General features: G+C 26.8%; 1 protein-coding gene across 1 annotated transcript; it reads left to right on the top strand.

Moving 5' to 3' along the window:
- The first annotated feature begins 10,210 nt into the window (after positions 1-10,210).
- On the top strand, positions 10,211-12,426 carry LOC145841556 (uncharacterized). Its single transcript, XM_082948913.1, has one exon. It carries the CDS (start codon positions 10,229-10,231, stop codon positions 12,002-12,004), a length of 1,776 nt encoding a protein of 591 aa, XP_082805039.1. The 5' UTR covers positions 10,211-10,228; the 3' UTR covers positions 12,005-12,426.
- The last annotated feature ends 14,437 nt before the right edge of the window (positions 12,427-26,863 follow it).

The raw sequence follows: 26,863 nt of genomic DNA, 5'->3' as shown, positions 1-26,863 counted from the left end.
TTTTCACGACTATTAAGCAAGAAGTTTAAAAAAAGCTGTGCTGTAATATTTCGTTTTTTAGTTATTTATGACATCATAGTTACTATGTTTATCGACTTGAAAACTTTTACAACAGGCCTGGTAGTTGTTTAGAAGTTACATAATAATTTTTATGACTATAAAAAAAGTAGCTTCGAAATAAACTTTTTTAACTTACGTGGAGCGAAATGGAACTTTTTCAGTACTATCACAACTAATCGAATTTTTTTAGATATGTTAAAAAATTCGATTAGTTGTAATAGTACTGAAAAAGGTTTTGTTTTTTTGTTACAATGTTATGACGTCACAAAATTATTTGCAGGAAAATCCGCAGTTTAGTCAAGTCCAACGGACACACAGTTTGGGTCGGGATCACCGATCGTGACGAGGAAGATAAATGGAAGTTCATTACAAACAACGAAGAGTTCGACCCAAACGCGGGTAATACCCTGTTTCGGTGGAACGATGGGCAACCGAATAGTTACGGAGGGCCGCAGAACTGCGCATGTGTTTGGAACAAACTTAACAAACTTCCGGAACAGGGGAATGTTTGCACGATTTCTACTGCAGTCACAATCTGTTTTTCGGTTTGTGTGAATTCAAAAACTTTTAGAGGTTACTTAAAAAAAGGCCAGCACAAAGTTTTAGAAATAATTTTAATAATTGCAGTTTTAAATAAAAATTTTTCTCTAAAACTTTTTAAATTTTTTAGTCCATCACGTAATTCATAAAACAAAAACTAAGTTTGATATTCTAAACTAATTATTTTAAGTTACTATAAATCTATTAATTTGCAGTGCTTTTTGAAAAAAGCCTATTTAAAATTTTATTTAATATTTAAAAATTACATTTTATAACTTACTGTTTTGAGCACCAAACTCGATTTTTTTATGTCTTTTTTTTTTTTTTATTAATAAGATTAATTTATAATATTTCCAATTTTTTTATGAAATTCTGATTTTAGTTTAATCTTTTTGTTTGAAATTTTTTTTTTTAAGTTTTCTTGTGATCTAAACTTTAAGACAAATTATTTAGACTTAAACAATGGTTTTTCTATTATATTAGTACACAACTAGATATTATTAATACTTTATTAAACGTAAACAAATAAAAAGAAGTACTTTTCGACAATGCTCATCAGTATTTAACTCGTGATTGCTATTGCTGTAATAATATTAACTAGATACAATTTAAAAATATAAACCTTTATAAAACTAATAAATTGTAATAAACTTACAATAGTTAACTAAATAAAGCAAAGAGAAACCAGAGAAATGAAAGTTTTACACGACTGTACTAAAAAAAAAAACTAAACATATCATACAATTAATCAACGTAGGTTCGACGAAGTAAGTAAGATCGTTTAAACTGATTTGTTTTGTTTGAATAAAAATGTCTTGTTTTAGGCTCAATATTTAAAATTCTTCTAGAGTTTTTTAAATGTAAAAAGCTATTTGTTTTTGATATATTTTTGAAATTATTCACATTGTGGCTTTCAAAGCATTTCGAATTATTAATCAAATGTTGCCGAATTTCTGAACTAATATTCATTTTCTGTACTACTAACATCTCTTTCCCTGTGAGACAACCTAATCTTGTTGAGTAGATTTTTTGGTATATGTTGATTATTGCTGTTTATTATTTTGTTACTGGTTTACCCACGTATGTTTGTCAAGAAAGCATACAAATTTATGGTCGTATGGTGAAGTATTATATTTATTAAATTTTTTAGAAAATTGAGCTTACAAATATAAGTAAAAATTATATTAAGTTCACACAAATATTTTTTTTGCACAACATTTTTATATGCGGTAAAAAAATGCACTAAATTAGAGTTTTAAATTGATAATCTAATATGTAATGATAAACAAACTTATAAAATATGAAAATATAAACATTTGATTTAATAGATAGAGAATTTAAAAATAAATTTACTCTCCTAATATTTAAAGCCAAAAAAATAGTCTAAAATGTTATACTACATAAAGCAGGCATTATACCTAAACAGTATGCTTCATTAAAATTATACAAAAATAACTTGTAAAGTATTCTTAAAACTTCTAATTAGACATTTGATAAAATTGAACGATAATAGAATTACTTACAAAATCTCTTTATTTTTAACAACTTTGGAATACAATTACAAAAGTATTTATAGCACTAAATAAATATTTAACTGATATAAAGAAGTTTATGTTTAGACATGTTAAGATTTACTTTTAAAATCAACCAGAAGCTACTTAGCGTAAAAAACTCTTATGTTTACATTTTTTTCTCAACTTGTTTTTATTTGTGGGTAAGATATTTTTTTAAGTACGTGTTAAAATTAAAAAAAAAAAGAACTTCTAAACATAACAAGATAACTTCTAAACTTAAAGTAACAGATGTTTTGTAAAATTTTTAATTTTAAACAGTTTAACAAGAGTTTTGCTACGAAACTAACTTTAAATTGGTCGTTGATTGGTTATTATTTGCTTTCACAGAGTTCAAAATTTTTCTTTGACTTTTACCATTGATACATTTATTCTAGGAATTTAGTACATGATATATATCAACAAATAAACAAGCAATATTAAATAAGAACACTAAAATCAAGTTTAATTATCTTTAGTATTAATTAAGTTGACAATTTTACACACTACAACGTTTTGTAGTTTTTATTCTATGTAACTAAAATAAAATATTTTCTATTTTAATAACTAATAGACATTTTTTTAACATATCAAGTGTTTGATATCTAAAGATTTAAAAGCTCCAAAATAAACTAAAACTTACTAAAATTATGTTTAAACCTTCTATACTTAACAAAAATCATTTAACAGCTATTTAATGATAACTGCAGTGAAGTAATTTAAAAATATTGAATGTTAAAAAATCAATGAATTAATTTATACTTGAAATATATTTACTAATATAAATGTCAAAAAATTATAAATTAAAGTTATAACTTTAAATATAAGTCGACAATATTTTGTTTTGAACAGTAAAAAAGTTAAAGCAAAATATTGTCAACTTATATTTATATAATAGTAAATAAAATTATACGATTTTCTTTTATATTAGTCACTTAGTACTATGTTCTCAAAAAACGTAATTAAACAAATAGTTAAGTTAGAGTTTTTCCTGTTCTTATATAAATTTATACTTTTGTGTATATTTTAAAGTTTTCATCTACCGCGAGTTTTAAGACATAGTTTTTACGATTTTAAGAAGTTAATATGTAAATATGTAGCTCAAAACATAGAAAAATGTTAAAATCTTATAACATATATAAGAAGTATACCAGGTCATCAGTATTTTTATTAACAAAACATAAACAATTATGATTTCAAAAAAAAACTGTTGGTAATACTGTACCAATAACTGATTCAGATGATAACTATCTAACATAAATATTAATTCATACTGATATAAACAATCATACATTAACATTATGTATACAAAAACATACATATCTATTAACAAACACCATATATTAACATATATACTTTACAACTTACATAAATTAGATATCTAAACTTTTATAAGAAATTTCCCTTGAAAATTGTAAAAAAGATAAATTAATGAACTAACCGACAAATAACAAACTTTTTGTAGATACTTATATGACAAACAACAAAACTTTTTAAAACCTAAATAATGCATACCATAATTTATAAAATAAACAAAACGGTGATAACTTTAATCGCTATTCATTCCTACTGTATCCCTGGACAATACTTTAAAGGTATCCAAGTGGTGTACGTTTGAGGTTTTTTTCGTGCACCAGGTCTTAGGACCAAATATTTTGAACGCTTTTATTTTTGTCGATTAATAAACAATATAAATAAATAGCATTAAACAAAACATCTAACTAAATAGTATACTTGAAATCATCAAATTAAAAGTTGATAAAAACAGTATAATATTTACAAAATATACATTTCAGATACAAAAAGCATCAGTCAAGTTGATATTTTCATTAGTTGTTTTTTTCTTGGTTGTGTAAAGTATTTGTTGATTGTATAGTTCCAGGGCGTGTCTAAACTTTTTTAAGTTGGGGTCGCACTTTTTTTGTTCAATACTATAAACTTTTTCGTTGTAGCTTAAAATAAAATTTAAAAAATGAAGTTAATGTCTACTGTTTTTGTTTTAAATTTTTTTTGTTGTAGTGTTAAAAAAAGTATTTACAATTAAATAAATTGATTGTTTAATGTTATCAATGTTTATTGGTATATACATATACTTTTTTCTGTTTTTACTTTTCTCAAAAAGTATTTTTTAAACACTATATTGTTCAATAATCTCGTTAGTTTAATTAAATCTAAGAAGACATAAATTTTAAATAAGAACTAAAAAGTATTAACTAACTAATACTAGTTGATTTTTCAGACGGTTTAAGTAGATATGAAATTTTAGGTTAAACTTAAAGACAAAACAAACTGAAAGTTTAATTTAAAAATAGATTTAAAATGAGTTATTAACAACTTAAAATTTGGAACGGGTCTAAATTGTACGAAGATAAAAATGAACGAGGTTACTAAATTGCACGAGTGCACATAATTGCACGAAGCCAAATTTGCAAAAAGCCAAAATTAAACGAGGGCACAAAATTTCACGATGACGATTTTGCACCAAGGTTCATTTTTGCACGAGTTACATTTTGGACGTGAGTAAAAAAATAAAGAAATAAGTATAAACAAAAAATAAATAGAATAAAAATAATTATTAAAACCTAAAAAATAATTTAATAAAAAAAAGTTGCTGACCGAGGGTAAGGATTAGGGGTAACAGTGAAAGTATTTTTAATTTTTATAATGTATTTTTTATTTATTAAATGTTTATATTGATTAAATTTAGATTCTAGCAATGGTAAACTAAATAGAAGTAATCTAATATAATTAACTAAACTAAAACTAAATAAAAACTAAATCATAATAATATCTAATATTATTAAAAAATTACTACAGCAAAAGACTTGGAGATTTTGCTATAATATACCCCAATTTTCAACTGCTTTATAATAAAATTTGATAAAAGTTTGTTTCACATAAATCTATTTTTTACGAGCAACTGAGTGTATTTAAACTGCTATACTATCAAAATTCACCCAATTTTTTTCTATATTTTCTTTATTTATTGATTTATTTATATTTTTTTTGTACTTTTTTATTCACTTTTTATTTACTTTTTACAATCGCTGTTACCTCCAACCCTTGCCCTCGATCGGTAAGCGGTTCTCGAATTTGACTGGGTGGATTTTGATCGGGTGGATTTTGAACGTGTCCCATTTAAACTTTATTAATTAACCTTAAATATTTTTTTAGAAAAATTTAGCTTTATAATTTTAAAACAATGCACCGTTTAATACTTTTGTTATTTATTACTGCATTTTTAATTGCAAACTTTAAAAGGCATAGTAAATAGTTTCCTTTTACAAATTTGCATTTTAAATTGACATTCATTATGACATCACGATTAAATTTCAAATATTTTTTGCTAACTGCCAGTAGTGCTAAAGCAAGTACTAAAAATTTCATAATCTTTACATCTTCATAATGCACATTACTTTTAGTTTACAACTAGATGATAAAAATTATCTAACAAAAAAACTTCTATAAACATGCAGAAGATGTATTTTAAAAACACCTTTATAAATGTTGTTCTAAAAATTAAAGTTATTAAGTAAAACAGTCTACTGTGTTAACAATTTCAACTTTCGTAAAATGCATATTTTTCCTAATTCTAATCGAAAAAAAGATGTTTAAAAACCTGATAGTTGATAACCATAAAAAATAAGTTCATTATCTTAAATTTTCCTCCTCTTTTGCCCATTTATCATTTATTGCTGACTTAACTTCTAAAATTGCATGAAGTAACTATTGTATAAAAAGTATAGAAAACTTGTTTAAGATTTTAACCTTAATTTTTATTAAAAAAAAATGGTGCATTTTAGCTAATCAAAGATGTTGCAATCTTAACAGCTTTTCAAGGATACAAAATTTTCAATTGAGGTACTGCATGTAAAAGAATAATTGAACCATCAAAACTTAAGAAGCATACCATTTGTTTATTGAAGCAAAACTAGTTTTATTAAGACTAATATAAAATTTCAATTTTACCTTCTTGTTCTGTTTCGCAGTCAATTTGTGTGGCAGTTTGAATATTTTCTTGTTAGGCTATTTTCAATGGAAAATTAATTTTGAATGAATTTTTTAGTTCTTTACTGAAAATATGATTACTTAGCCGATGAGAAAATGTCTTATAATTATTAAAAAAAACAAAAATTTAAAACACATATAACATGAAAAGCTTAAGAAACTTTTATAACTATTATATGTATATAACATAGCTTCTCTAGCAAGATTTTCTAATCAGTTGAGATAAATGTTGAGCATATGTCTACAAAAAGATGTTTACTTAATGTTAGTTAATTTGTGCTAAAACAGTCAAGTTTTTTTATACATTCTAGCGGTTTTACTATAATGGGTTTATTCTCGTTAGAAACTTATACAACACTTTAGATATAAATTTTGTACAAAATACAGAACTATAAACATTTTTTTGGTAATTTAGGCTATTCTTTAATCAATTAAACTAAACTATCTTTGTTTTATTTCAAAAATTTTCTGTTTGTTTTTTTTCAAAGAATGGGTAGTATCTGTAATACAATTCTAATCTTGTTAATTATGTCTACGTATAAGGTAAATTGTGTTAAACCAATACTTTAAATTTTATAATTACAGATTATTGTATATGAGTAGTTGACCTTATACGTACAATGGTTAATATTCAAAATTAAAAAACTTAACTAATTTAGTATTATAAAAACTAATCTAAAAAAGTGCAAAGATAAAGTACATATTACTTTTATTTAATGAATATTTTCTTTAATTTTTAGCGTACCCATATTTAAATGAAAATTATCTTTATTTAACTTCAATGTAATTTATTGCTTGCTAATCTAATTTTAATACCAAAGAGTTAACTTACTTTCTTCTAAAATCTGAAATTATGAAATAAACGAATTTATATAAAGCGCTATTTTTTGCCCGGGCAACAAACTGCAATAAGATCATAAGGCAACTGCATTTTAAATACCTTTTGTTAATTTAAGGCTAAGCTATTAGTTGCTTACAGATGGATTTGTTTACTTTATCAACTTTTAAGAAGTTGTATACCAACTTGTCTGTTTAAAAAAAGGAGTACACAAAAACAAAATGTTGACAAATTAAAAGAACGAATTACATTTTTGATTAAACGTAAAACCTTTTTAAAACGCTTTCAAATTATTGACTTAAGTAAACTGGATAGTGGATGACATTTGAGACGATTGTAATTAAAAAACATAATTTGTCAATAAAAATCTATCTTAACAATTTAACCTAGCAATTATTTAGAGTAAAATTTTGTTTTTAAGGTATACTTAGATATTAGAGCGTATAGTAAATGTTAGTATCAAACAGTTCAATAGGAAAATCTTTTTCGTTTACTATCTTGAATAAGACCTTTTTTGATAAAAATAAAAAGTTTTTTTTGTTACATAAAATACTCAGAACTATAAACATTTATCTGAAGTTGACTGTCTATTTACTTAATTTTAACAACGCAAGTTTCAAAAGTTAGTTATTTAGTTCATTGGAAATGCAACTTTAGCTAATTTAACAAAAAAAGATATTCAAATTATTTTTTTTATATATATTCTTTAGCGTTATTTTTAAAGAATTTATTACTCAAATCGTTAGTTCTTTGAGTTTCTGCTTTATAAGCATATCTTTAAAAATTTTAATTAGTTCTAGTTTTTATACTTTTAATTTAGTTTTTATTTAGGCCTGTTAGACACTTTTGCGTAAAACAAAAACTTATTTATTACAAGTTTCGGTCCAACTTGTTTTAAAAAAACGTTTTAGAAAAAAGACAAAATAATTTCTCGTTTTTAGTTAATTGAAACGTATTACTGGGACCTTTTTAAATTACATGACAAATGTACAAATAAGCAAAGTGAGAAAACTGTAGACAAAGTTTAAACCCACCAAACTTACCTCTGCAAAACGACTTTTTTGTTTAAAATAAAGCAAAGAGTTAAGAATGAGTGCGAATTGAATTGCAGACTTTTTGCTACAATGCCACATACCAAGTTTGCTCACTACATCCCCTAGTGGTCAATGACATAACCGTGTGTTACACAATCAGTTGCGCAACCAAGCGAGACGACAAAAGAAGCTGTATGCTTGCAGCCTTTTCATATTTTGCAAGGCATTTACTGTCGGCGGCGTCTTCAGCTTTTAGTTTGTACTTGTTTCAGCAAAGTTATTACAAAGTAGTTGAGATATTTTAATCGTTTAACAAGGAACACAAAAAGTTAACATTTTGAAATAAGTAAAACGGTACTCCAAAAAAAAATTATTAAAAATGATTAAACTTTATACTTTCTGTAAAAAGGTACATGATTATTCGTTGGATAGTCAGGTTAGAAAACTGAAATTTAAGTTTCTTTGTAAAATAAAATAACGAGTACAAAGAATATTTTATGTCTAAGAAACAACGATTAGTTTATAACAGCTTTTATTTAGCATACAAACTGTTTAAAATAAACCTTTTAGATTGTTAATTTTTGAACTATAGATAATGTTTTTATTACAATCTAACTAGTAGTTTTATAGTTACTCAAACGACGTTTTTTATAATCGTCTCGTTGCAGTAGTGTGCTAGAAAATCATGTTATGAACTTAATTGATAAAATAAAACAAAATTTTGTTTAACATTAATAAAAAAGAAACGAAAAATATTTGTTCAATGCGCCTTATTATACAGTATCTAGTTGAAAAAAGTAAATTCGCTTAAGTATAACAACAAACGCTTTTTAAATATTCCATAAAGCCTACGGAGTCTCACTGTAATAAATATATCAGTTGTGTGGATTTTAACTAAAATTACGAGATCTATAGATGAAATATTTATATTAAAGCAATTTAAATTGAAAATTAAGGTAAAATATAAATTTAGTAAAAATTAATAACATTAATTTTGTTTAATATTTGTACTAAGTTACTATGTAAAATAAGTAAGCCTGTTTTTATTTAGAACCCAATGACAAAATATTAAAAAATATATATTTTATAGTTTTTAATTTTCGGTACTTTTCTAAACTTTAACAAAAACAGTACAGTTTGAATTTAATTATTAGTATATTGTTAGTATTTGTAACTTTATTAATTGTAATACTAACGCCTAGATACATAAAACTTTGTGTTCACAATGTTGAGACAACTGAAACAACTGTTTCTCAATAACTTAAAATTAATGATGTTTATTTTTAAAATAACCATTTAAACAAATAGACAAAGTTTGTTTACTCTTTGTATGAAATAATTATGTTAAGCAAACAAAGATAACATAAGCAAATACACTGCTATAAATCATGTTCTGAAGGTTATACAATTAGGTAATAGTAAAAATGAGCGTAAATTTTGAAGTAAAATTATTAGTCTTAATTTTACAAAGTTTAAAGTATACGTTTTATGCTTGCTTTTTAAAAAGTGTTATTTTATTGTACATAAACAAAAAAAACAGGTATTTAAACAGTAATATAAATCTACTTACAAAAACTAATAACTTTCAAAGAAGTTTTATTTTTGGATAATTTTCTTTTTTTAAATAAAATTAATATTAGCTAACTTGAACTATAACTTAACTTTTGTGCTTAATATCAGATTAAAATAAGTAATTCAAAAGTTAACTAAATAAAATAAACAAAGTTCTACGGAGTATCTCTTTTTTTGATAAGCTTTAAAAATACAAAAGCTATCTGCGTAAGTTCTACTCTCAAATTATACTTTTATGGGTATTTTTATTCAAGTTTAGTCAACTTAACTTATGAAAAAGTTTTAGTGTAAGTAAAACAAAACAGAAAAAAATCTGTCTAAGTAACAATGTAACATGTAAAGCAGGTTTTCCCAAAAACATACTTCATAGTTTACTACTTTGCAGAAAAAAAATCACATTATTAACTTTATTTAAGAACACACCTTTCTTAGAAAATAACTTTTTTGATTTTTAGGCCCCTTACTAGTTACTGCCCCTGATAGCCAAAACCATTCCCAAGGAGGCGACATCCCCGGTGTAATTTAAGCTAAATTAAAAAATTGCTATAAGTTAAGTTTACGGGTCTGTTATCATAAATCAAATCATAACAAAACTCTTCAGCTTTAAATAAGTAATTCAAGGAACAATGGCTTCACGGGCAGCTCGCATCCAATCTCTTCTTCAAACAAGCGTCTCTCTGCGCTACGGAGCTAGCAGGACTTCCAAGATGGCTCCCAGGATGTTCTCTACCAAGACCACAGACGGTGACGTACCTCCACCAGTTGCGGAACAGAAGGTAGACGTCAAACCAACTCAACAAAATGTCATTCCGGAAGCCGTCAAAGAAGAAATTGCATCGAGCATAAAAGTGGAGACGCCCGCTGAAGAAGCAGCAGCTACCGCTAAAGAAGTCGCAGAAGAGGCAGCTCCGGTAGCCACTGAAGCAGCTCCAGCAGCAGAAGCTGTTGTAGAAGAAGCCGCTCCAGCAGCAGAAGCTGTCGTAGAAGAGGCTGCTCCAGCAGCAGAGGCTGTCGTTGAAGAAGCAGCTCCAGCAGCAGAAGCTGTTGTAGAGGAAGCAGCTCCAGCAGCAGAAGCTGTTGTAGAAGAAGCCGCTCCAGCAGCCACAGAGGCAGCTCCAGCAGCAGAGGCTGTTGTAGAAGAAGCAGCTCCAGCAGCAGAGGCTGTTGTAGAAGAAGCCGCTCCAGCAGCAGAAGCTGTTGTAGAAGAGGCCGCTCCAGCAGCAGAACCTGTTGTAGAAGAAGCCGCTCCAGCAGCAGAAGCTGTCGTAGAAGAGGCAGCTCCAGCAGCAGAAGCTGTCGTAGAAGAGGCAGCTCCAGCAGCAGAAGCTGTTGTAGAAGAGGCCGCTCCAGCAGCAGAAGCTGTTGTAGAAGAGGCAGCTCCAGCAGCAGAGGCTGTCGTAGAAGAAGCCGCTCCAGCAGCAGAAGCTGTTGTAGAAGATGCCGCTCCAGCAGCAGAAGCTGTCGTAGAAGAGGCTGCTCCAGCAGCAGAGGCTGTTGTAGAAGAAGTTGCTCCAGCAGCAGAAGCTGTCGTAGAAGAAGTCGCTCCAGCAGCCACAGAGGCAGCTCCAGCAGCAGAGGCTGTTGTAGAAGAAGCCGCTCCAGCAGCAGAGGCTGTTGTAGAAGAAGCCGCTCCAGCAGCAGAAGCTGTTGTAGAAGAAGCGGCTCCAGCAGCAGAAGCTGTCGTAGAAGAGGCAGCTCCAGCAGCAGAAGCTGTCGTAGAAGAGGCAGCTCCAGCAGCAGAAGCTGTTGTAGAAGAGGCCGCTCCAGCAGCTGAAGCTGTCGTAGAAGAGGCTGCTCCAGCAGCAGAAGCTGTCGTAGAAGAAGCCGCTCCAGCAGCAGAGGCTGTCGTAGAAGAAGCAGCTCCAGCAGCAGAGGCTGTTGTAGAAGAAGCAGCTCCAGCAGCAGAGGCTGTTGTAGAAGAAGCAGCTCCAGCAGCAGAAGCTGTTGTAGAAGAGGCAGCTCCAGCAGCAGAAGCTGTTGTAGAAGAGGCAGCTCCAGCAGAGGCTGCTCCAGTTGCAGAGGCTGCAGTTGAAGAAGCAGCTCCAGCAGCAGAGGCTGTCGTAGAAGAAGCAGCTCCAGCAGCAGAAGCTGTTGTAGAAGAAGCGGCTCCAGCAGCAGAAGCAGAAGCTGTCGTAGAAGAAGTAGCTCCGGCAGCTCCAGCAGCCACAGAGGCAGCTCCAGCAGCAGAGGCTGTTGTAGAAGAAGCAGCTCCAGCAGAAGAGGCTGTTGTTGAAGAAGCAGCTCCAGCAGAAGAGGCTGCTCCAGTGGCAGAAGAGGCAGCTCCAGTAGCAGAAGAGGTTGTGGTTGAAGAACCGGTTCAGGAACCAGTCGTTGATGAAGAGCCTCCACCAGAGAAGAGAGGAGTGTTCAGAAGATTGTGGGGATGGTTCACTGGAAAATAAACTGACAAGCTGCTTCAACATTTTTTTGTAAGAACTCTTTTAGTTTGTAGTTAGGTACTATGTCTTTTTCTTCTTCGCGCTTTTACGATTGTTAGTACATTACATTTCCATCACTAAAAAAAGGCTAAACTTGTAAGTATACCTGATAGCTTTGCACTAAATACATATACAATTTGACTACTTTTTAGCATTTAGTAACCTCTTGTATTGCAAAAATATGAATTTTTTTAGTTTTGTGTCAAGCATTTTAGTGTTTTGTTTTATAAAACTGTTAAATTTTACTTGTCTTTTTTAAAGTTGACATAAACTCTTTACTTTTTGTTTTATTTCCTAAGTGCCTTTTGAAATGGATATTCTGTATTTTTTTGCATTACGATTACACGTAATAGTTTTAAAATCAATAAAAAAGAATTTTGCTGTAACTTATTTGTTGACCTTTTTAAATTTTGTTTCTTAGTGGTTAGGTAATGATAAAACTAAATAAGTTTACTCTGCTATTCTTTGGTCGGTTCAAAATCTATGTTAGTATCAGACTTTTAGACTTAAGGAGCTAAGATAATTCGTAGTTTTAGGATAAAATTAGACTAAATTAAACTAGACTAGATTAAACAACATAGTTTTAGCCTTTTTCTGTTATAACAAGAACTACTAAAAAAAAGTAATAAACTACACCGTTTAAATACATAATCATAAATTTTAAAGAATTTTAATAAATTCTACAGTTAAATACAAACTATAATTCTGTATGGTTGAAATAAAAATATTGTAACAAGTATAAGTTTTAAGGTTTTTACGTAAAATTAAAATTAAATTTTCTAGAAATTTTAAAAGACTTTTCAAAACAACCTTTAAAAAACTTTTTTAGAACTTATATATAATACCTGTTTCGTTTTCAGTAAATTGAAAAATATATAGCCTTTTGATAATTATAGTCTTTTCTTTTAAAGAAACCTGTAAAAACTTGTTCTACTTTCAGTTTCTATAAGTTTACAAACAAATATTGTGTTAAAGTGACCTTCAACAAACATAAACTAAAAAAATCATCGCTTATATTTGTCTGCGGTCGCTATTGTGTAATATAGGGTTTTATAATACAAAAAGTTACGCAACCACTTTATAAAGTATGTCGGTTAAAAAGAGCTTGGAACAAGTTGGAAACTGCGGCATTGGCGAACGTGAATGTTTTATATTGAAATTGTTAAGTGCAACATTTCGTCTGAGACTTACAGCGCTCGATTTATTCTCTTTCTCTGCTCATCTAAAACTTTTTTCATCGTTTTAATTCGGCAGTATGCAAATTAGATATAAGTTAGGTTTATGTACATTGCTTCACGTATGTTTAAACAGAACTGGGTTAACGATATGAAATTGTTTGATTATCATAAACTTTTTTGTTATAGTAAACATTATAATTTATGTTTCTGAATATAAGTCATAGGTAAATTAAGCACATGCATATAGAAACTTTACTTTTTAAACATTTAAAACTATCTCAAGAGCTATACAAAGTCGTAATATAAATATTTCTATATATTTTAAATTTATTAGTTCTATATATATATTTATTTTTATTTATATGATTATATAAAATACAATAGTTTATACGACCGTTTCGTATATGAGACATATAACCTTATATACTCATCAGTAAGCTAAAGTTTATTTACAATGCTAAACAGAAATTTAGAATTTGAAAATCTTATAATTATTATGACGTAGCAATAATGGAGTTTATTGTACAATAAGCTGAGTTTGAAAAAGTACGCTGATATTGTTAATTTAAGAATTTATGCATTTTAAAAAGTTTGGAAAAGGTTGTACAGTAACCTATCGCATCTTTACGCACTCGTGACGTTACACACTCTCGTTTAGTTATGCACTTTAGAATTCTAATATTTCAAAAAATAAAAATTTTATATTTTTTAATATTGCACAAATTAGGTTTATTGTATATTTTTAATTTAAAGTATGTTTTTAAATGCTAACACACCTCTTTATATCTTTAGACTTTGTAAACTTATGTTACTTGACTAATTGATAAACATTTATACTTCAGCTTATCAGAAATTTTGTTAACAATAAGAGTTTAATGTTTAAAAAATAAGTAGTAATATATATAATTTTTATTAAAAAATTTTCATATACTTTTGTTTAAAAGAAGAAATCCATTACAGGACCCAAAGCATATTTTTGTAAACTGCTATAGAAATAAACTTAAATATAGACAACAGAACATTTCTTAATTATAAACAAATACTTAATTATAAGTTGAATTTGCTAAATCGAATAGAATATAAACGTAAAGTATCAAATAAGTCACATATAAATAAAGAATAAGATAAAATCTACTTATTGTTAAAATAAGTAAAACCTTTCTACAAGTATTATTATTTTATATAAATTTAAATCTTTTTTTGTATAGTTTTATCTTTTGTTTTCATATTTATAAATAAAGTTAACAATTATTAAAAGTAAGAAAGTTCCCAGTCTACTTAAAACTAGAAGCAATATCAAAAAACAGCCATTATAGTAAGTATATTTGGTACCTCTCGTATCTTTACGATCTCTCATATCTTAACGCACTTTTTCTGTGGACACAATGTGCGTAAATAAGCGAGAGGTTACTGTATTAGAAAAACTTTTTAAACTGTATTGGAAAAATGTTTTAAACTATATCGGAAAATGTTTTAAACTGTTCGTGTTTGCGGCTTAATTTTACTTTGTTTTAATAATTAGTTAGTTTTAATTTTGCAAACAAAGTACTTTTGGTAATGAATGCATATATTTTGTCTTTCGCTTTTCTCGTTTAGTGTTATGTTCTTGTCTGATTTATCAATTTATATTCTTTCTAAGTTACAAAATTTACAGCCGAATTTAGTATTGATTTTGGATTTTGTTCTGTTTAATATTTCCCTTTTAATTTAATATATTTAATATTTAAAATTAGCCTAAAACTATTCAAAAAATATCAATAGCTTATACTTTATCTAATTTATTTATTAAAATAATACATTCATTCAACTAAAAACTAAAAAAGTATTTTCATTTTAGTTGTATATACTTTTCGTTATTAAAAAAAGCTCTCATTAAAACTGGTTTAAAATGGATAACGAAAAGTTTGTAAGTGTTCTACTGGTAGTTTACAAAAAGTAAATTAAAAATAAAGTTGTTTTTATGTTAATTTAACGGGAACCGTTCAGAACCGAACAATTCCCACCCGAATCACTTCCCACTCGATCAATACCTACCCAATCAATTCCAACCGAAACCTATTCCCACCTGAATCAACTCCCATCAGATCAATTCCAACCTCTATTGATTTTAAAAGGTTTTGATCATATATTACAAAAGTTTTTAACATGTAAAAGTCAACAATATGAGCTTCGTTTTCGTCCCTTGTTCTAATTGTTTTTTTAATTTCTAGGTTTTAAACTAAAGACGACAATAAGCTTTTTTCTAACTCGTTACTTACAATACAATTGACTATAGTAAACCTTTAAAACAAGTATTAATGATTTCTAAAATTTTTGGCAGTACAATAAAAAAAAAATTTTTCAGTGGGTTTTTACAATTTTTTTGTTCATTTATGTAGTGTTTCATCTAGTATTTTTTATAATATACTTTAGAATTTACATAACTGTCTACTGCATAACTGTCTGAATTTTCTCAGGTACATAAAAATGTTTAAACTTTAAACATTTTAAAAACATCACTATAACAGAATGCAAAATCAAAATAAGTTATCAAATTCTTTAACTTTTAGTATAAAACAGTTTAAATATGAACCTAAAACATATTCTTACGATTAAATTTTGTGAAAATGTTACATTATGTGTGTAACGGAATCTTTTATACATTAGAAACTTAAAAGGAATTACTAACCTAAATTAGTAATTATTTGTCTGAATAATAAAAAAATACTTTCAATGGCGTTTAAATAAATTAGTTAACCAAATAATTCAAGTTAAAATAGATTAGCTAAAAATAAAGTTTTAATCAAAAACAAATGATATCTTAGAAAAATACTAGTAGCAGACGTGAGCACTTATCTTACAACTTGATGAAAAAAAAATGTAAAATCACGATTTTTCTAATTTAGTAAACATAAAAAGATTACATGATTTGGTCAAAAGTTTCATATTTGAAAGTGAGACTTTGGGACTTGTAAAATCTTTTAAAAACAGCTTTATAAACTCTTTTGACTGGCTTATTTTAAATAAAAAGTTTCCTTTTTCTTCATGTGCTTCATTTGTAATCGTAAGGTTTTTATTCTTCAAAAAATTTTATAAAATTACACCATTTTTGACGTAGTTCATTAAAAAGTATAAATTAAGTTTTACTTTTTACCCAAAAATTAAGGTATAGATAAAAACTTTAAGTATACTGTTTAAAAAGAAAACTACTTCAGTAATTTTTTAAGTAAGTTTATTACAGTTTTTTTTTCAGGGGCCGCACAGCAAACAGGAAAACAGTCAAAACACGCCCCTGATTAATACACTAAAGTCAAAATGTTATAACTTGAGTTTTTGTACTTCGTTTTCTTTTTTTTATCTATTATTGTTTTTTTAATATTTTAAACGATAACCAACAACAAGCTCCATTACTTCTAATGATTTTAGAGGCTTTTGTTATAACTTTTAAGTAAACTTAACACATTAAATTCAAATTTTATCAATTTAAGTTTCGTTTCATTTGTCTTTAATTTCAATTTTGTTTTAATTTTCGAGTAAAAAATAGAGACAGCAATATGCTTAATTATTTCTTATAGTTTCCAAAGTTTCAAAGTCATAAATGTAAACCAATAACTTAAAATGTAAGCTCAAAACAACTTACATATAAAAGCTTCAATTTTAATTTTTATAATCAAGTCGTACTATTTATTGTACAACTTTTTTATATGCATAAATTTTGTGTTCCTTCAATTTATATACACCTGTTTGCTGAAGATTGTTTTGTAAGTACTTTAAGCAATTTGATCAGTGTAAAATAAAAGTGTTGCTGTAATTTTTAGAGTATAAAAGTTTATATATATATATATAAAATAAGGTTAATGTTTAAACTTAAACACTTTCAACTGAGCCCACTTGAAGGGCTTTTAAATAATTTATTTAAATGGCGATTTTAAAAATTCTGGAACATATGTTTCACAAAGCTTTAATTTTTCATAAAGCTTTGATCATCAGCCAGTTAAATTCAAAATAAAAAGCACTGTACTAAACAAAGATACAAAAGTTATGCAAAAAAACAAAAAACAGTATGACGTAATATTGTACATTACAAATATTCAGTACAAAAATCGATCTACCTTCTAACTAATCAAACAACTAAAACTAACGAAAACAACAGTTAATTGACTATAAAATGCTTCAAAATTTGTTGTGTTTTAAGAGAAGCTTTTTTATATGTCGACAAGACGATATAAATTCGCTCCTATAAATATATATATATATAAGATGATTATTTAAACTAAATCACTTTCTACTGAGTTCACTTAAAGGGCTTTTAAGTTAGATGAATGATCTTATTAATCAATTTTTGCACCCAATATTTGTAATGTACAATGTTCAATTCTTACGTCATATTGTTTTTTGTATAACTTTTGCATCTCTGTTTACCAAAATGTTTTTTATTTTAAATTGAACTAGCTGAAGATTACAGACAATACTTTTTGTTTTAATGAAACTTATGTACTGAAATTATTAAAATCGAATTTTCCTAGTAAGTTATGTGTATATATACATATATAGAATTAAGTTATTTAACTTGATAAATTATATTTTTTTAACACTGAGCCTACCTTAAAGGCTTTATTAATAAAAAAGTTTATTTCAAGATCTTAAACTCAAAGGACTCGAGTGCCATCAGCTTCAAAACAAGTTTAAAATAAAGCACAGAACAAAAAACACAAATGAATATTAAAAAAATTTTCGCATAAATAGATTATGATGTAATTTTGAAACTATCAAAAATCATGCAAAACGGCTTGTGCAAAAATTAATTTACCAATCGACAATAAACTGGCAAAAATTCATAAAACTTCAGTGAGTGAATATATAGAACGACAGATAATTGAAAGAGATAAAGATAAAATTAAGGTACAAATTGAAATTTAGATTATTTTAAGATGAAATTAAAACTTGTTAAACTTTAGAAGCGTTTTTTTTATATGTCTACAAGACGATACAAACTCACTTCTTTTATTTAGGCATCTCTTATCTTTCAGTGCATATACAACGGCTGTTGCTTCTTTGAGACACAGCCTACATATTGGGCTACTAACGTCAGCTATGGGCTGTGCTCTTTTTATAACTTCCCAGGATATTTCAAAGTCAATGCCGCTGCGCTTTAAGCCACAAACATACTTCGAAAGTTCAGTGTCATTTTCATATATGCCGCCTTTAAAAGATTTTTTATGATTGGCATACCTGAATCTAAACTGAGTCGAGCACAAGCCGACATAGAACCTCGTCTCAACGCCAGAGTTAACTGTTGCCTTGTAAACGATGTTCTCTGAACGGCAATTGCCTCCTTTCAAATTATATTTACAACTACCAGCGCAGCCACATTGACTTCGAATTTCTGAGTTTTGATTTAAAATTTTTTGGTTGTTTGCCTTAATGATATTCTCCAAATTTACCGTACACGAATAACTTATTCGCATATTATGTTTGTTGAAAATTTTTGTTAGCGGATTTTGTTTATTGAAGTGTTTTTTGACTAGGTTTATAAATTTTCTTCCAATGTTAGTTTTTACCGAGTTGCTAAAAGGAGGGTTATACCAGATTACATTTCTTTTTCTTTTATGTTTTGATTATTTTTTGGTTGTTGCTCAGCTTTTTCAAATTTAAGTTTATTATCGTATCCGCATTTTTCCATAATTTTTTCATATTCATCTTTTGTCTTTAGAAAAATTTCTTCTTTACTTGATCGTTTGTTTAGGCGTTGATTTATTATTTTAGGAATTTGTTTTATAATATTTTTGGGGTGGCTTGATTGTTTGTTGACATACATAATTTTAGCATTTTGTTTTTTATACGGCATATAAGAAATATCATTCAAGTTGAGCTTCACATCTAGGAAGTCAGTTGTCACTAGTGGCGATTCCACAGTGACAACAACACAAGTATATATATATAATTTATTGAAATGACGATTTTAAAAATGCTGGAACATATGTTTCATAAAGACAAAAAAGATTGTCTCTAATCTTAAGCCAGTTCAAATTTAAAATAAAAAGCACTTTAGTAAACAAAGATGCAAAAGTTTACAAAAAAACAAAAACAATATGACGTAAGAATTAAACATTTTACATTACAAATATTCAGTACAAAAATCAATCTACCATCTAACTAATCAAACAATTAAAATTAACGAAAACAACAGTTAATTGACTATAAAATACTTCAAAATTTGTTGTATTTTAAGAGGAGCTTTTTCATATGTCGACAAGACGATATAAATTTGCTCCTCTTATTTAAACAACCTTCCTTTTTTAACGCATACATAACGGCTGTTGATTCTTTTAAGCACAGCCTACAAACAGGGTTGTTACCATCTGCTATTGGCTGTGCTCTTTTTATCACCTCCCAAGTTAATTTAAAATCAATGTTTTTGCGCTTAAGGCCGCAAACATACTTCGAAAGCTCAGTTTCATTTTCGTATACACCACCTTTAAAGAATTTTTTATGGTTGGCATACCGAAATCTGAATTGAGTGGAGCATAAGCCGATGTAGAACTTTTTTTCAAGGTCAGAGTTATCTGTTGCTTTGTAAATAATGTTCTCTGACCGGCAATTGCCCCCCTTCAAACTATATTTACAGTTACCAGCGCAATTACACTGATTTTTGATTAAATTACTTTTGAATATATTTTCTAATTATAAATATATATATAATAAATATATCACAGATGTTCTTGTGCTAAAACTTTATTTCAACTAACGGCGTTTCACTGCTCTCAAATAAATTTAAGAACAGATCTACGGAGTCTATAAAATGTTAACACACATTAGAAAAAAAGCAGAAAAAAGCATGTATAATTATGTATAGTATTTATCTAGGTAGTAACTATAAATGGACTTTATGGTTTAAAAACAAAGTTTGGGATAAAAGCATAAAATTATAAAATTGTCTACAAAAAAAAAACAAATTTAATAAAAGTAGGCACTAACCTCAAAAAGCTCTAAGAATAGGCAAATTTTAAAAATGAAAATTAAATTGAGTTGTGCAGAAATGTTACGTCATAATAATTTTAACAAATTGTTCAATAATTTATACAGCTTAAAAACATGAAGTATTAAACTTGCAAGTATATGTGAGTTTTGTGAAATAAATTAGTACATAAATAGACAGAGTTATTTAAAGTAGAATCGTCGGTTATGGGGACAGATCTGTTCTTAAATTTATTTGAGAGCAGTGAAACGCCCTTAGTTGAAATAAAGTTTTAGCACAAGAACATCTGTGATATACATTCCGATAAGCTTAGCTTATCAGGATCTCCAGGATTTAACGCCTTATAACGTTACATCTTATAATAAATATATATATACATTTATAATTAGAATATTTAACTTGATAAATCAAATCTTTCACACTGAGCCCACCTTAAGGGCTTTATAAATAAAAAGGTTTATTTCAAGATGTAAAACTCAAAGGACTCGAGTTTCATGCTTATGCACTCATCAGCTTCAAAACAAGTTTAAAATAAAGCACATAGCAAAACACACAAATGAAAGTTAAAAAATTTAGCATAAATAGATTATGACGTAATTTTGAAATTATCAAAGATCATGCAAAACGGCTTTTACAAAAATTGATTTATCAATCGACAATAAACTGGCAAAAATTCATAAAACTTCAGTGAGTAACTATATATTAAGACAGATAGCTGAAAGAGATAAAGATAAAATTAAGATAAAAATTTAAATTTAAATTATTTTAAGATGAAATTAAAACTTGTTAAACTTTAAAAGCGATTTTTTTATATGTCTACAAGACGATACAAACTCGCTTCTTTTATTTAGGCATCTCTTGTCTTTCAGTGCATATACAACGGCTGTTGCTTTTTTGAGACACAGCCTACATATTGGGCAAACACACTTCGAAAGCTCAGTTTCATTTTCGTATACACCACCTTTAAAAGATTTTTTATGGTTAGCATACCGAAATCTGAATTGAGTGGAGCATAAGCCGATGTAGAATTGTTTTTCAAGGTCAGAGTTATTCCTATCCAATCAGTTTTGCACGTCACTTTACACAGCATCACTTTTGCACGAAAGTAATTTTTGCATAGCTTCAGTTTTGCATAGGTGACACTTTTCCACGATTTATCACTTTTTTATGACTGCACTCTGCACAAAGCGTTCTGGTTGCATGGCATCAATTTTTTACAGGTGCCATATTTTGCGCCAATCGTCAGTTTTGCAAGGCTCGCTTTTTTCATAAGTTTCATAAAAACAAAATTGACGAAACTTATCTAGTTACATTTATAAAAAAAAACTAAAATTGTATTAAATTTAAATTTTATGTGTTTAAGCATTAATTACGTATAAATGTAAAACTAAACTTAAATATAGTTTAAAATAAGTTTGACATTAATTTGAAAAAAACCAAATATATATAAAAGCTGATTGAAAAATAAAGTAAAAAAGTAAACTATTTCAAGTAGAGTATAAAATATATATTAAAACTTATTATTATGAAAATACGGACGATTCAGGAAACAAATTATTTTATTTAAATCTTGTTTTTTTTGACAAAGTTTTCTATTTTTATTTTGATATTCATTGTTTTCATTCACCAAGTTCAAATACCCACACTAAATGATACGCTGTTTTTTTCTAAAGAGAGTCTGATAAAATTACAACTTTTCAAGACAAGTTAACTGCTAAGTGCTGACAATAATAGACTATTTTTTTTACTTTGGATTTTACTTACAAAACTTTTATCATATTTCAAACTTAGTTTAAATTTCAGTTTTTTATTTTACTACTAGCTGAATAGTTTAAAAAAAAGAATAAAAATAAGTTTTAACCTATCATTATAATTTTTTTTTTGATGAATTTGTTTAAGTAGAGATAGTTTAAAAGTTATATAGACTTTTTTGTAAAACAAAAAGGCACAGTAGAACAAAAATTAGTACATACATTCTACAACAAGCACCGATTACTCAAAAAGTTGACCAAAAAGTGGAAAAAAAAACTATACTTTTATAATTTAAAACACTGTTTAAATATAGTAAAAATAAGCTTAAAGTACACCAACCAGAGTGTAGCAAATAAGGTTTTTATCATACTATCAGAAATTTTTCTTTGATATATCTGATGAAATTTTAATTACTGTTTTTAAGAATTTTTTAAATGTTTCAAATTATTTCCGACTATCTAACACGACTTTAATTATACAAACCATAAAAAAATTCTATCTTACAAAACGAGATTAAAACAAACACCAGCACAATTCTAAATATAAAGTATTCAAAATGTGGCTTTAATTTTTTTTTATGATTCTGATATCAAATACAAGTTTTAACTTTTATTGAGTGATTAAAATTTAACTAATATCTTACTAAAGTGTTTTTCTAAATAAAAACATATACACTTTTACTAGTAAATTCCATACAAATGTGTTTATTCCAGGGTGTGTCTAGACTTTTTTCAAAGGTAGTTCATAATTTTTTTTGTTCTTAAATTGCCGTTTAAGTACGCATTTCTTTGATATGCACTGCCAGTTAAGTACGCAATATTTAGCCGAAAAACTATGTGTTTAAAATACTTTTTTTTTTGCTTAGAAATAAAATAAAAACATGTAAGAAGTAATTAAAAATTTTTATATTTTTTCATTTATAATACTGTTTTAAATTTTGATAAATTAAAACTAAAAGAACCAGAAAAAACTTATGAACTTACAAACTTTGATTTAAATGTTAGCATTGATGGAGTTCTTACTAATTTTTCTTTTAAATTTTTAACTCTTTACATTTATATACTTTTTTATAATAATTTTTTTTTTTCAAGTAATTTAATCTATAAAAATTTAAATTTCAATAAAAAAAGTGTTTAGACTTATACGATTAAGTTAGAAAACCTTTAAATTATAATTAAATGTTTGCCTGATGGTGCAGGGATTCTAATGATGGTTTTGAAATCTCTCTTAATTGAAAATTTCAAATAATCAAGAATCAAATTTGTGGCCAACAGATATACAAAAATAAAACAACTTAAATAAAAATATTATAATACCATTAAATGATAAAAGAAAAAATTGCCAAGTGGTGTAGTGGTCTAAAGATGATTTTTAAAACTCTTTGAATTGAAATTTTCAAGGTTTAAAAGCTTCACACGACATTATTATATACAATCAACGAAATAAGATAAAACTTTAGTCATTATGGATTTTTTTTAAGTAAATTGTACTTACTAGTTGAAAAACTATACTTAATCAAAAGTTGTTTACACTAAATAACAATTTTTAATGGGAACTAAGAGCATCTTAGTAAAAAGTTTTCCATAAGAATGCTACTTTAAAACTTTTACCTATTATGACATGACAAATAAAATTTTATTTGAAATCTATTTTAGCTGGGTAAAACGAGAATTTTTTGTTACGGAAACTTATAATCTTTCAGTGTTATAAATTCAACATTCATTATTCAAAGTTTACCAAATAACCAAAACAAAGTCACTAAACAACGTTTTTAGTGAAATCCTTTTTTTTCTGGATATCTGGTTCTAAGAATATTTTTTTTATTTATTTTTTCTTTGTTTTCAGGGGGTTCACAGTAAACAGGTAACCAGTCAAAACACGCCCCTGGTTTATCTTAAAACGCATCATATTTAAATAGATTGAAAGATAAAAGACGAAAATTATTTTGATGTTTCTCAGTAAATAAATTCTATCCTACTGTACTTCTCTAAACAAAGAAAAGCCAAAAAAACTGTTTCTCTTAGCTAAGAACTAACTCGTCAATACTAGAACTTACTAATACAAAAAATAGTAAAATTAGATTAAATTAAGATAAAAAAAGTTAAGTGTTGAAGTTTTTGAGTAAAATAAAAAAAAAAAACTTTCCCTAATTTAAGATTGATTGTGTTAAAAAGAAAATTTAAATAAGTTTTTAAGTATAAAATACTGTAAAAAGCTTAAAATATATTACAGAAGTAGCAAAAAACTTTATTTTAAAAACAAAAATTTTATATAGTTGACATTTTTTAATTCGAAATAGTTTTTTATACTTTATAATTTTCAAGTCTGTCTCTTTTAAAAGTGGAGTTTTTTACTTCGTTTAGTCCCTGATTCAAAAAAGACATTTTGTCATAAAGCTTAATACTACAAGCACATTGTATAAAAACTTACTTTAAAATAAATAATGTAAAAGAAATATGTTGAAAACTTTAATATAAATAAGTTATATATTTATTTTAAACTTAAAGTCAGTACAAACAACTATGCACAGGGGTGCATAAAAACCTGGAATTTGAGAATTAAAAGAAAAAAAACTGGAAAAACCTGAAACTTTTTATGGTAAAAAAAAAACATAAGTCTCAAACTCTACCCCTTGCAACAATAAATGTTTTCTGGGGAAACTTATAAATTAAGGCTAAAAAACTTAGACTTCTTAACAATTTTAACATGTTCAGTAGTAAAATTTCAATTTGAGACAAAAAAATTGTCATACAGATAATAGTTTTTGTTATCATAAAATTTTTTTATTATTAAAAAGCACATATAAAGTAGCTTTACTGTATCTTTTCAATGTTTGTATACTATTTAATATAGTTTTTTACATTATACTTAACTTTAATCTAAAAGTAGTACCAAAAATATGTACTTTTAAAAACCTGTAGAAAGTTATGTGACATACAGTTAGTTTTAGACATATTTCAGTTGAGTTTTTAAATCAATTCCCTAAAAATTTTAAAACGATTCCAATGAATAAAATAGGTTTTCTTCTAATCTTTAATGTTTGTAGATCACTATAAAAAAAAAATTATAAAAAAATATTAAAGTTCAAGTAAAAAAAAAGGTTTTTAAGTTGGTCTATTTTCATTTTTACTACATGCCACAATGATACGTATAATGTTTTAAAGTTTGTCTATTTTCATTTTTACTACATGCCACAATGATACACATTATAAAGTTTGCAAACAACATATCACAACCATGTATACAAAACAACATTGAAAACTCAATTTTCCAGAAAACTTACTATAGGTTATGAAATGCTTCTTAAAAAATAGGAATTATATCAAATTCATAATCTGATTATTTTCTATGTTATCAATTATTTGAAGTTATTTTGTTACTTTAATAGAACTGAGTAACATTGCTTGAAAATTGTAATTTGATTATAAGGGGTCTTAATGGTAGCTTTAAAACTTCTTTTTGTTGAACATTGCAAGAAGAACCCTGTGGTTGACAGATATAAACAAAATAGTAGAATTAAAGTGAAACAGTATTTTTTCCTACTATATAAGATTTTACCTTTCACAAACTTTTTTTTATTTTTATGGTTGAAAAGTTACTAGTTTGTAAATAATCATATTCTTATTTAAATTATTTTCTATTTAGTTTAATTATTGAAAATATTGTATAATACTCTGTATACTATAGCTATATTGTTTTTATTCACTTTTAAGAAAACTGCAAGTTTAAAATACTTTATGACATTTAAAAAGTTTTGTTAAAATAAGCTTAGTTTTTGATTAATCAACTTAAGATGTATATATATTTTTGTTTAATATAATCAATTTAACAGGAGTTTAAATTTTTATATTTTTAAGTGATAATGTTTTCAGAATTGCCACACACTCAAGATACTCAGGATAATTCAGGATATTTTGAAGTTTTTGAAAATAATCTCAGGATGACTCAGAACAACTCCGGATAACTCTGTATATTTTGAATTTTATGAAAAATTCAGGATAGTTTTAGATTTTTATGTTTATCTCAAGAAATATTTTTCTTGGTTTTGAATGAGATATAGTATCAAATTTTTGTCATTTTATAACCAACTTCATTAAAGAACTAGATTTTATTAATTTTGACAAGTGAAAAATAAACCTGATAAAAATGTTTTAAAATAAAAACACTTTAAAGAATTGAAAAAACTCAGGATGACCCAGGACAGTTTAAAGTCACTTAGGGCAGTTGTTTTGAACCAATTACATTTAATTTGGAATAACCTTGAATTGAAAAATTTAATTATAAAAAAAACTATCATTTGATATTTTTGTAAAAAACTGGAATTTTAAACAAAAATAACTAAAAGACTTGGAATTTTGAAAAATTTTCACATGTTTACTAATAATTAAATTTGATTAGATACAAAATATCTATCATATAAGATAATTTTTCTGTATTATTAAGAACTTTTTTGTTTTTAAACACGTTTAAAGAATCCTTTTGTATCTTTTCAACATTATATACTATATAAAACAGTATTTTAAATTACATTTAATTTTACACAAAAAATATCAAAAAAATTTGGAAATATTTTCAAAAAACCTGTATCCACCCTGATTGACAAAATAAAATCAATTTAATTTTATTATACTAGGGTTGCCACACACCCAGCTATTTTTAAGTTTTTGAAAGTCTCAGACTAACTCAAGCTTGTTTAATTTTATTTTAAGATTAAAAAAGCTAACTTAGTTGGTTTATAAAAGGTGACCATCTTATCTAGAATCTTAAAAATGATCTAAACCTGGAATTTTTATCACTTTTTATATATAAATTTATAAAACTTAGATTAAATAAGAAATTACAAATATTTATAAAATAAGCAAATATTAATATTTTAAGTTCTATTCATCATCAGACATATTTAAATTAACATTACAGTATCATTATAATAATTTT

Source organism: Thalia democratica, chromosome 7 (genome assembly GCF_965202585.1).
Source record: "Thalia democratica chromosome 7, ktThaDemo2.hap1.1, whole genome shotgun sequence".
NCBI classification, from domain to species: domain Eukaryota; kingdom Metazoa; phylum Chordata; class Thaliacea; order Salpida; family Salpidae; genus Thalia; species Thalia democratica.
The sequence above is the reverse complement of the archived record's forward strand: the minus strand, read 5'-3'. Positions and strand labels throughout refer to the sequence as shown.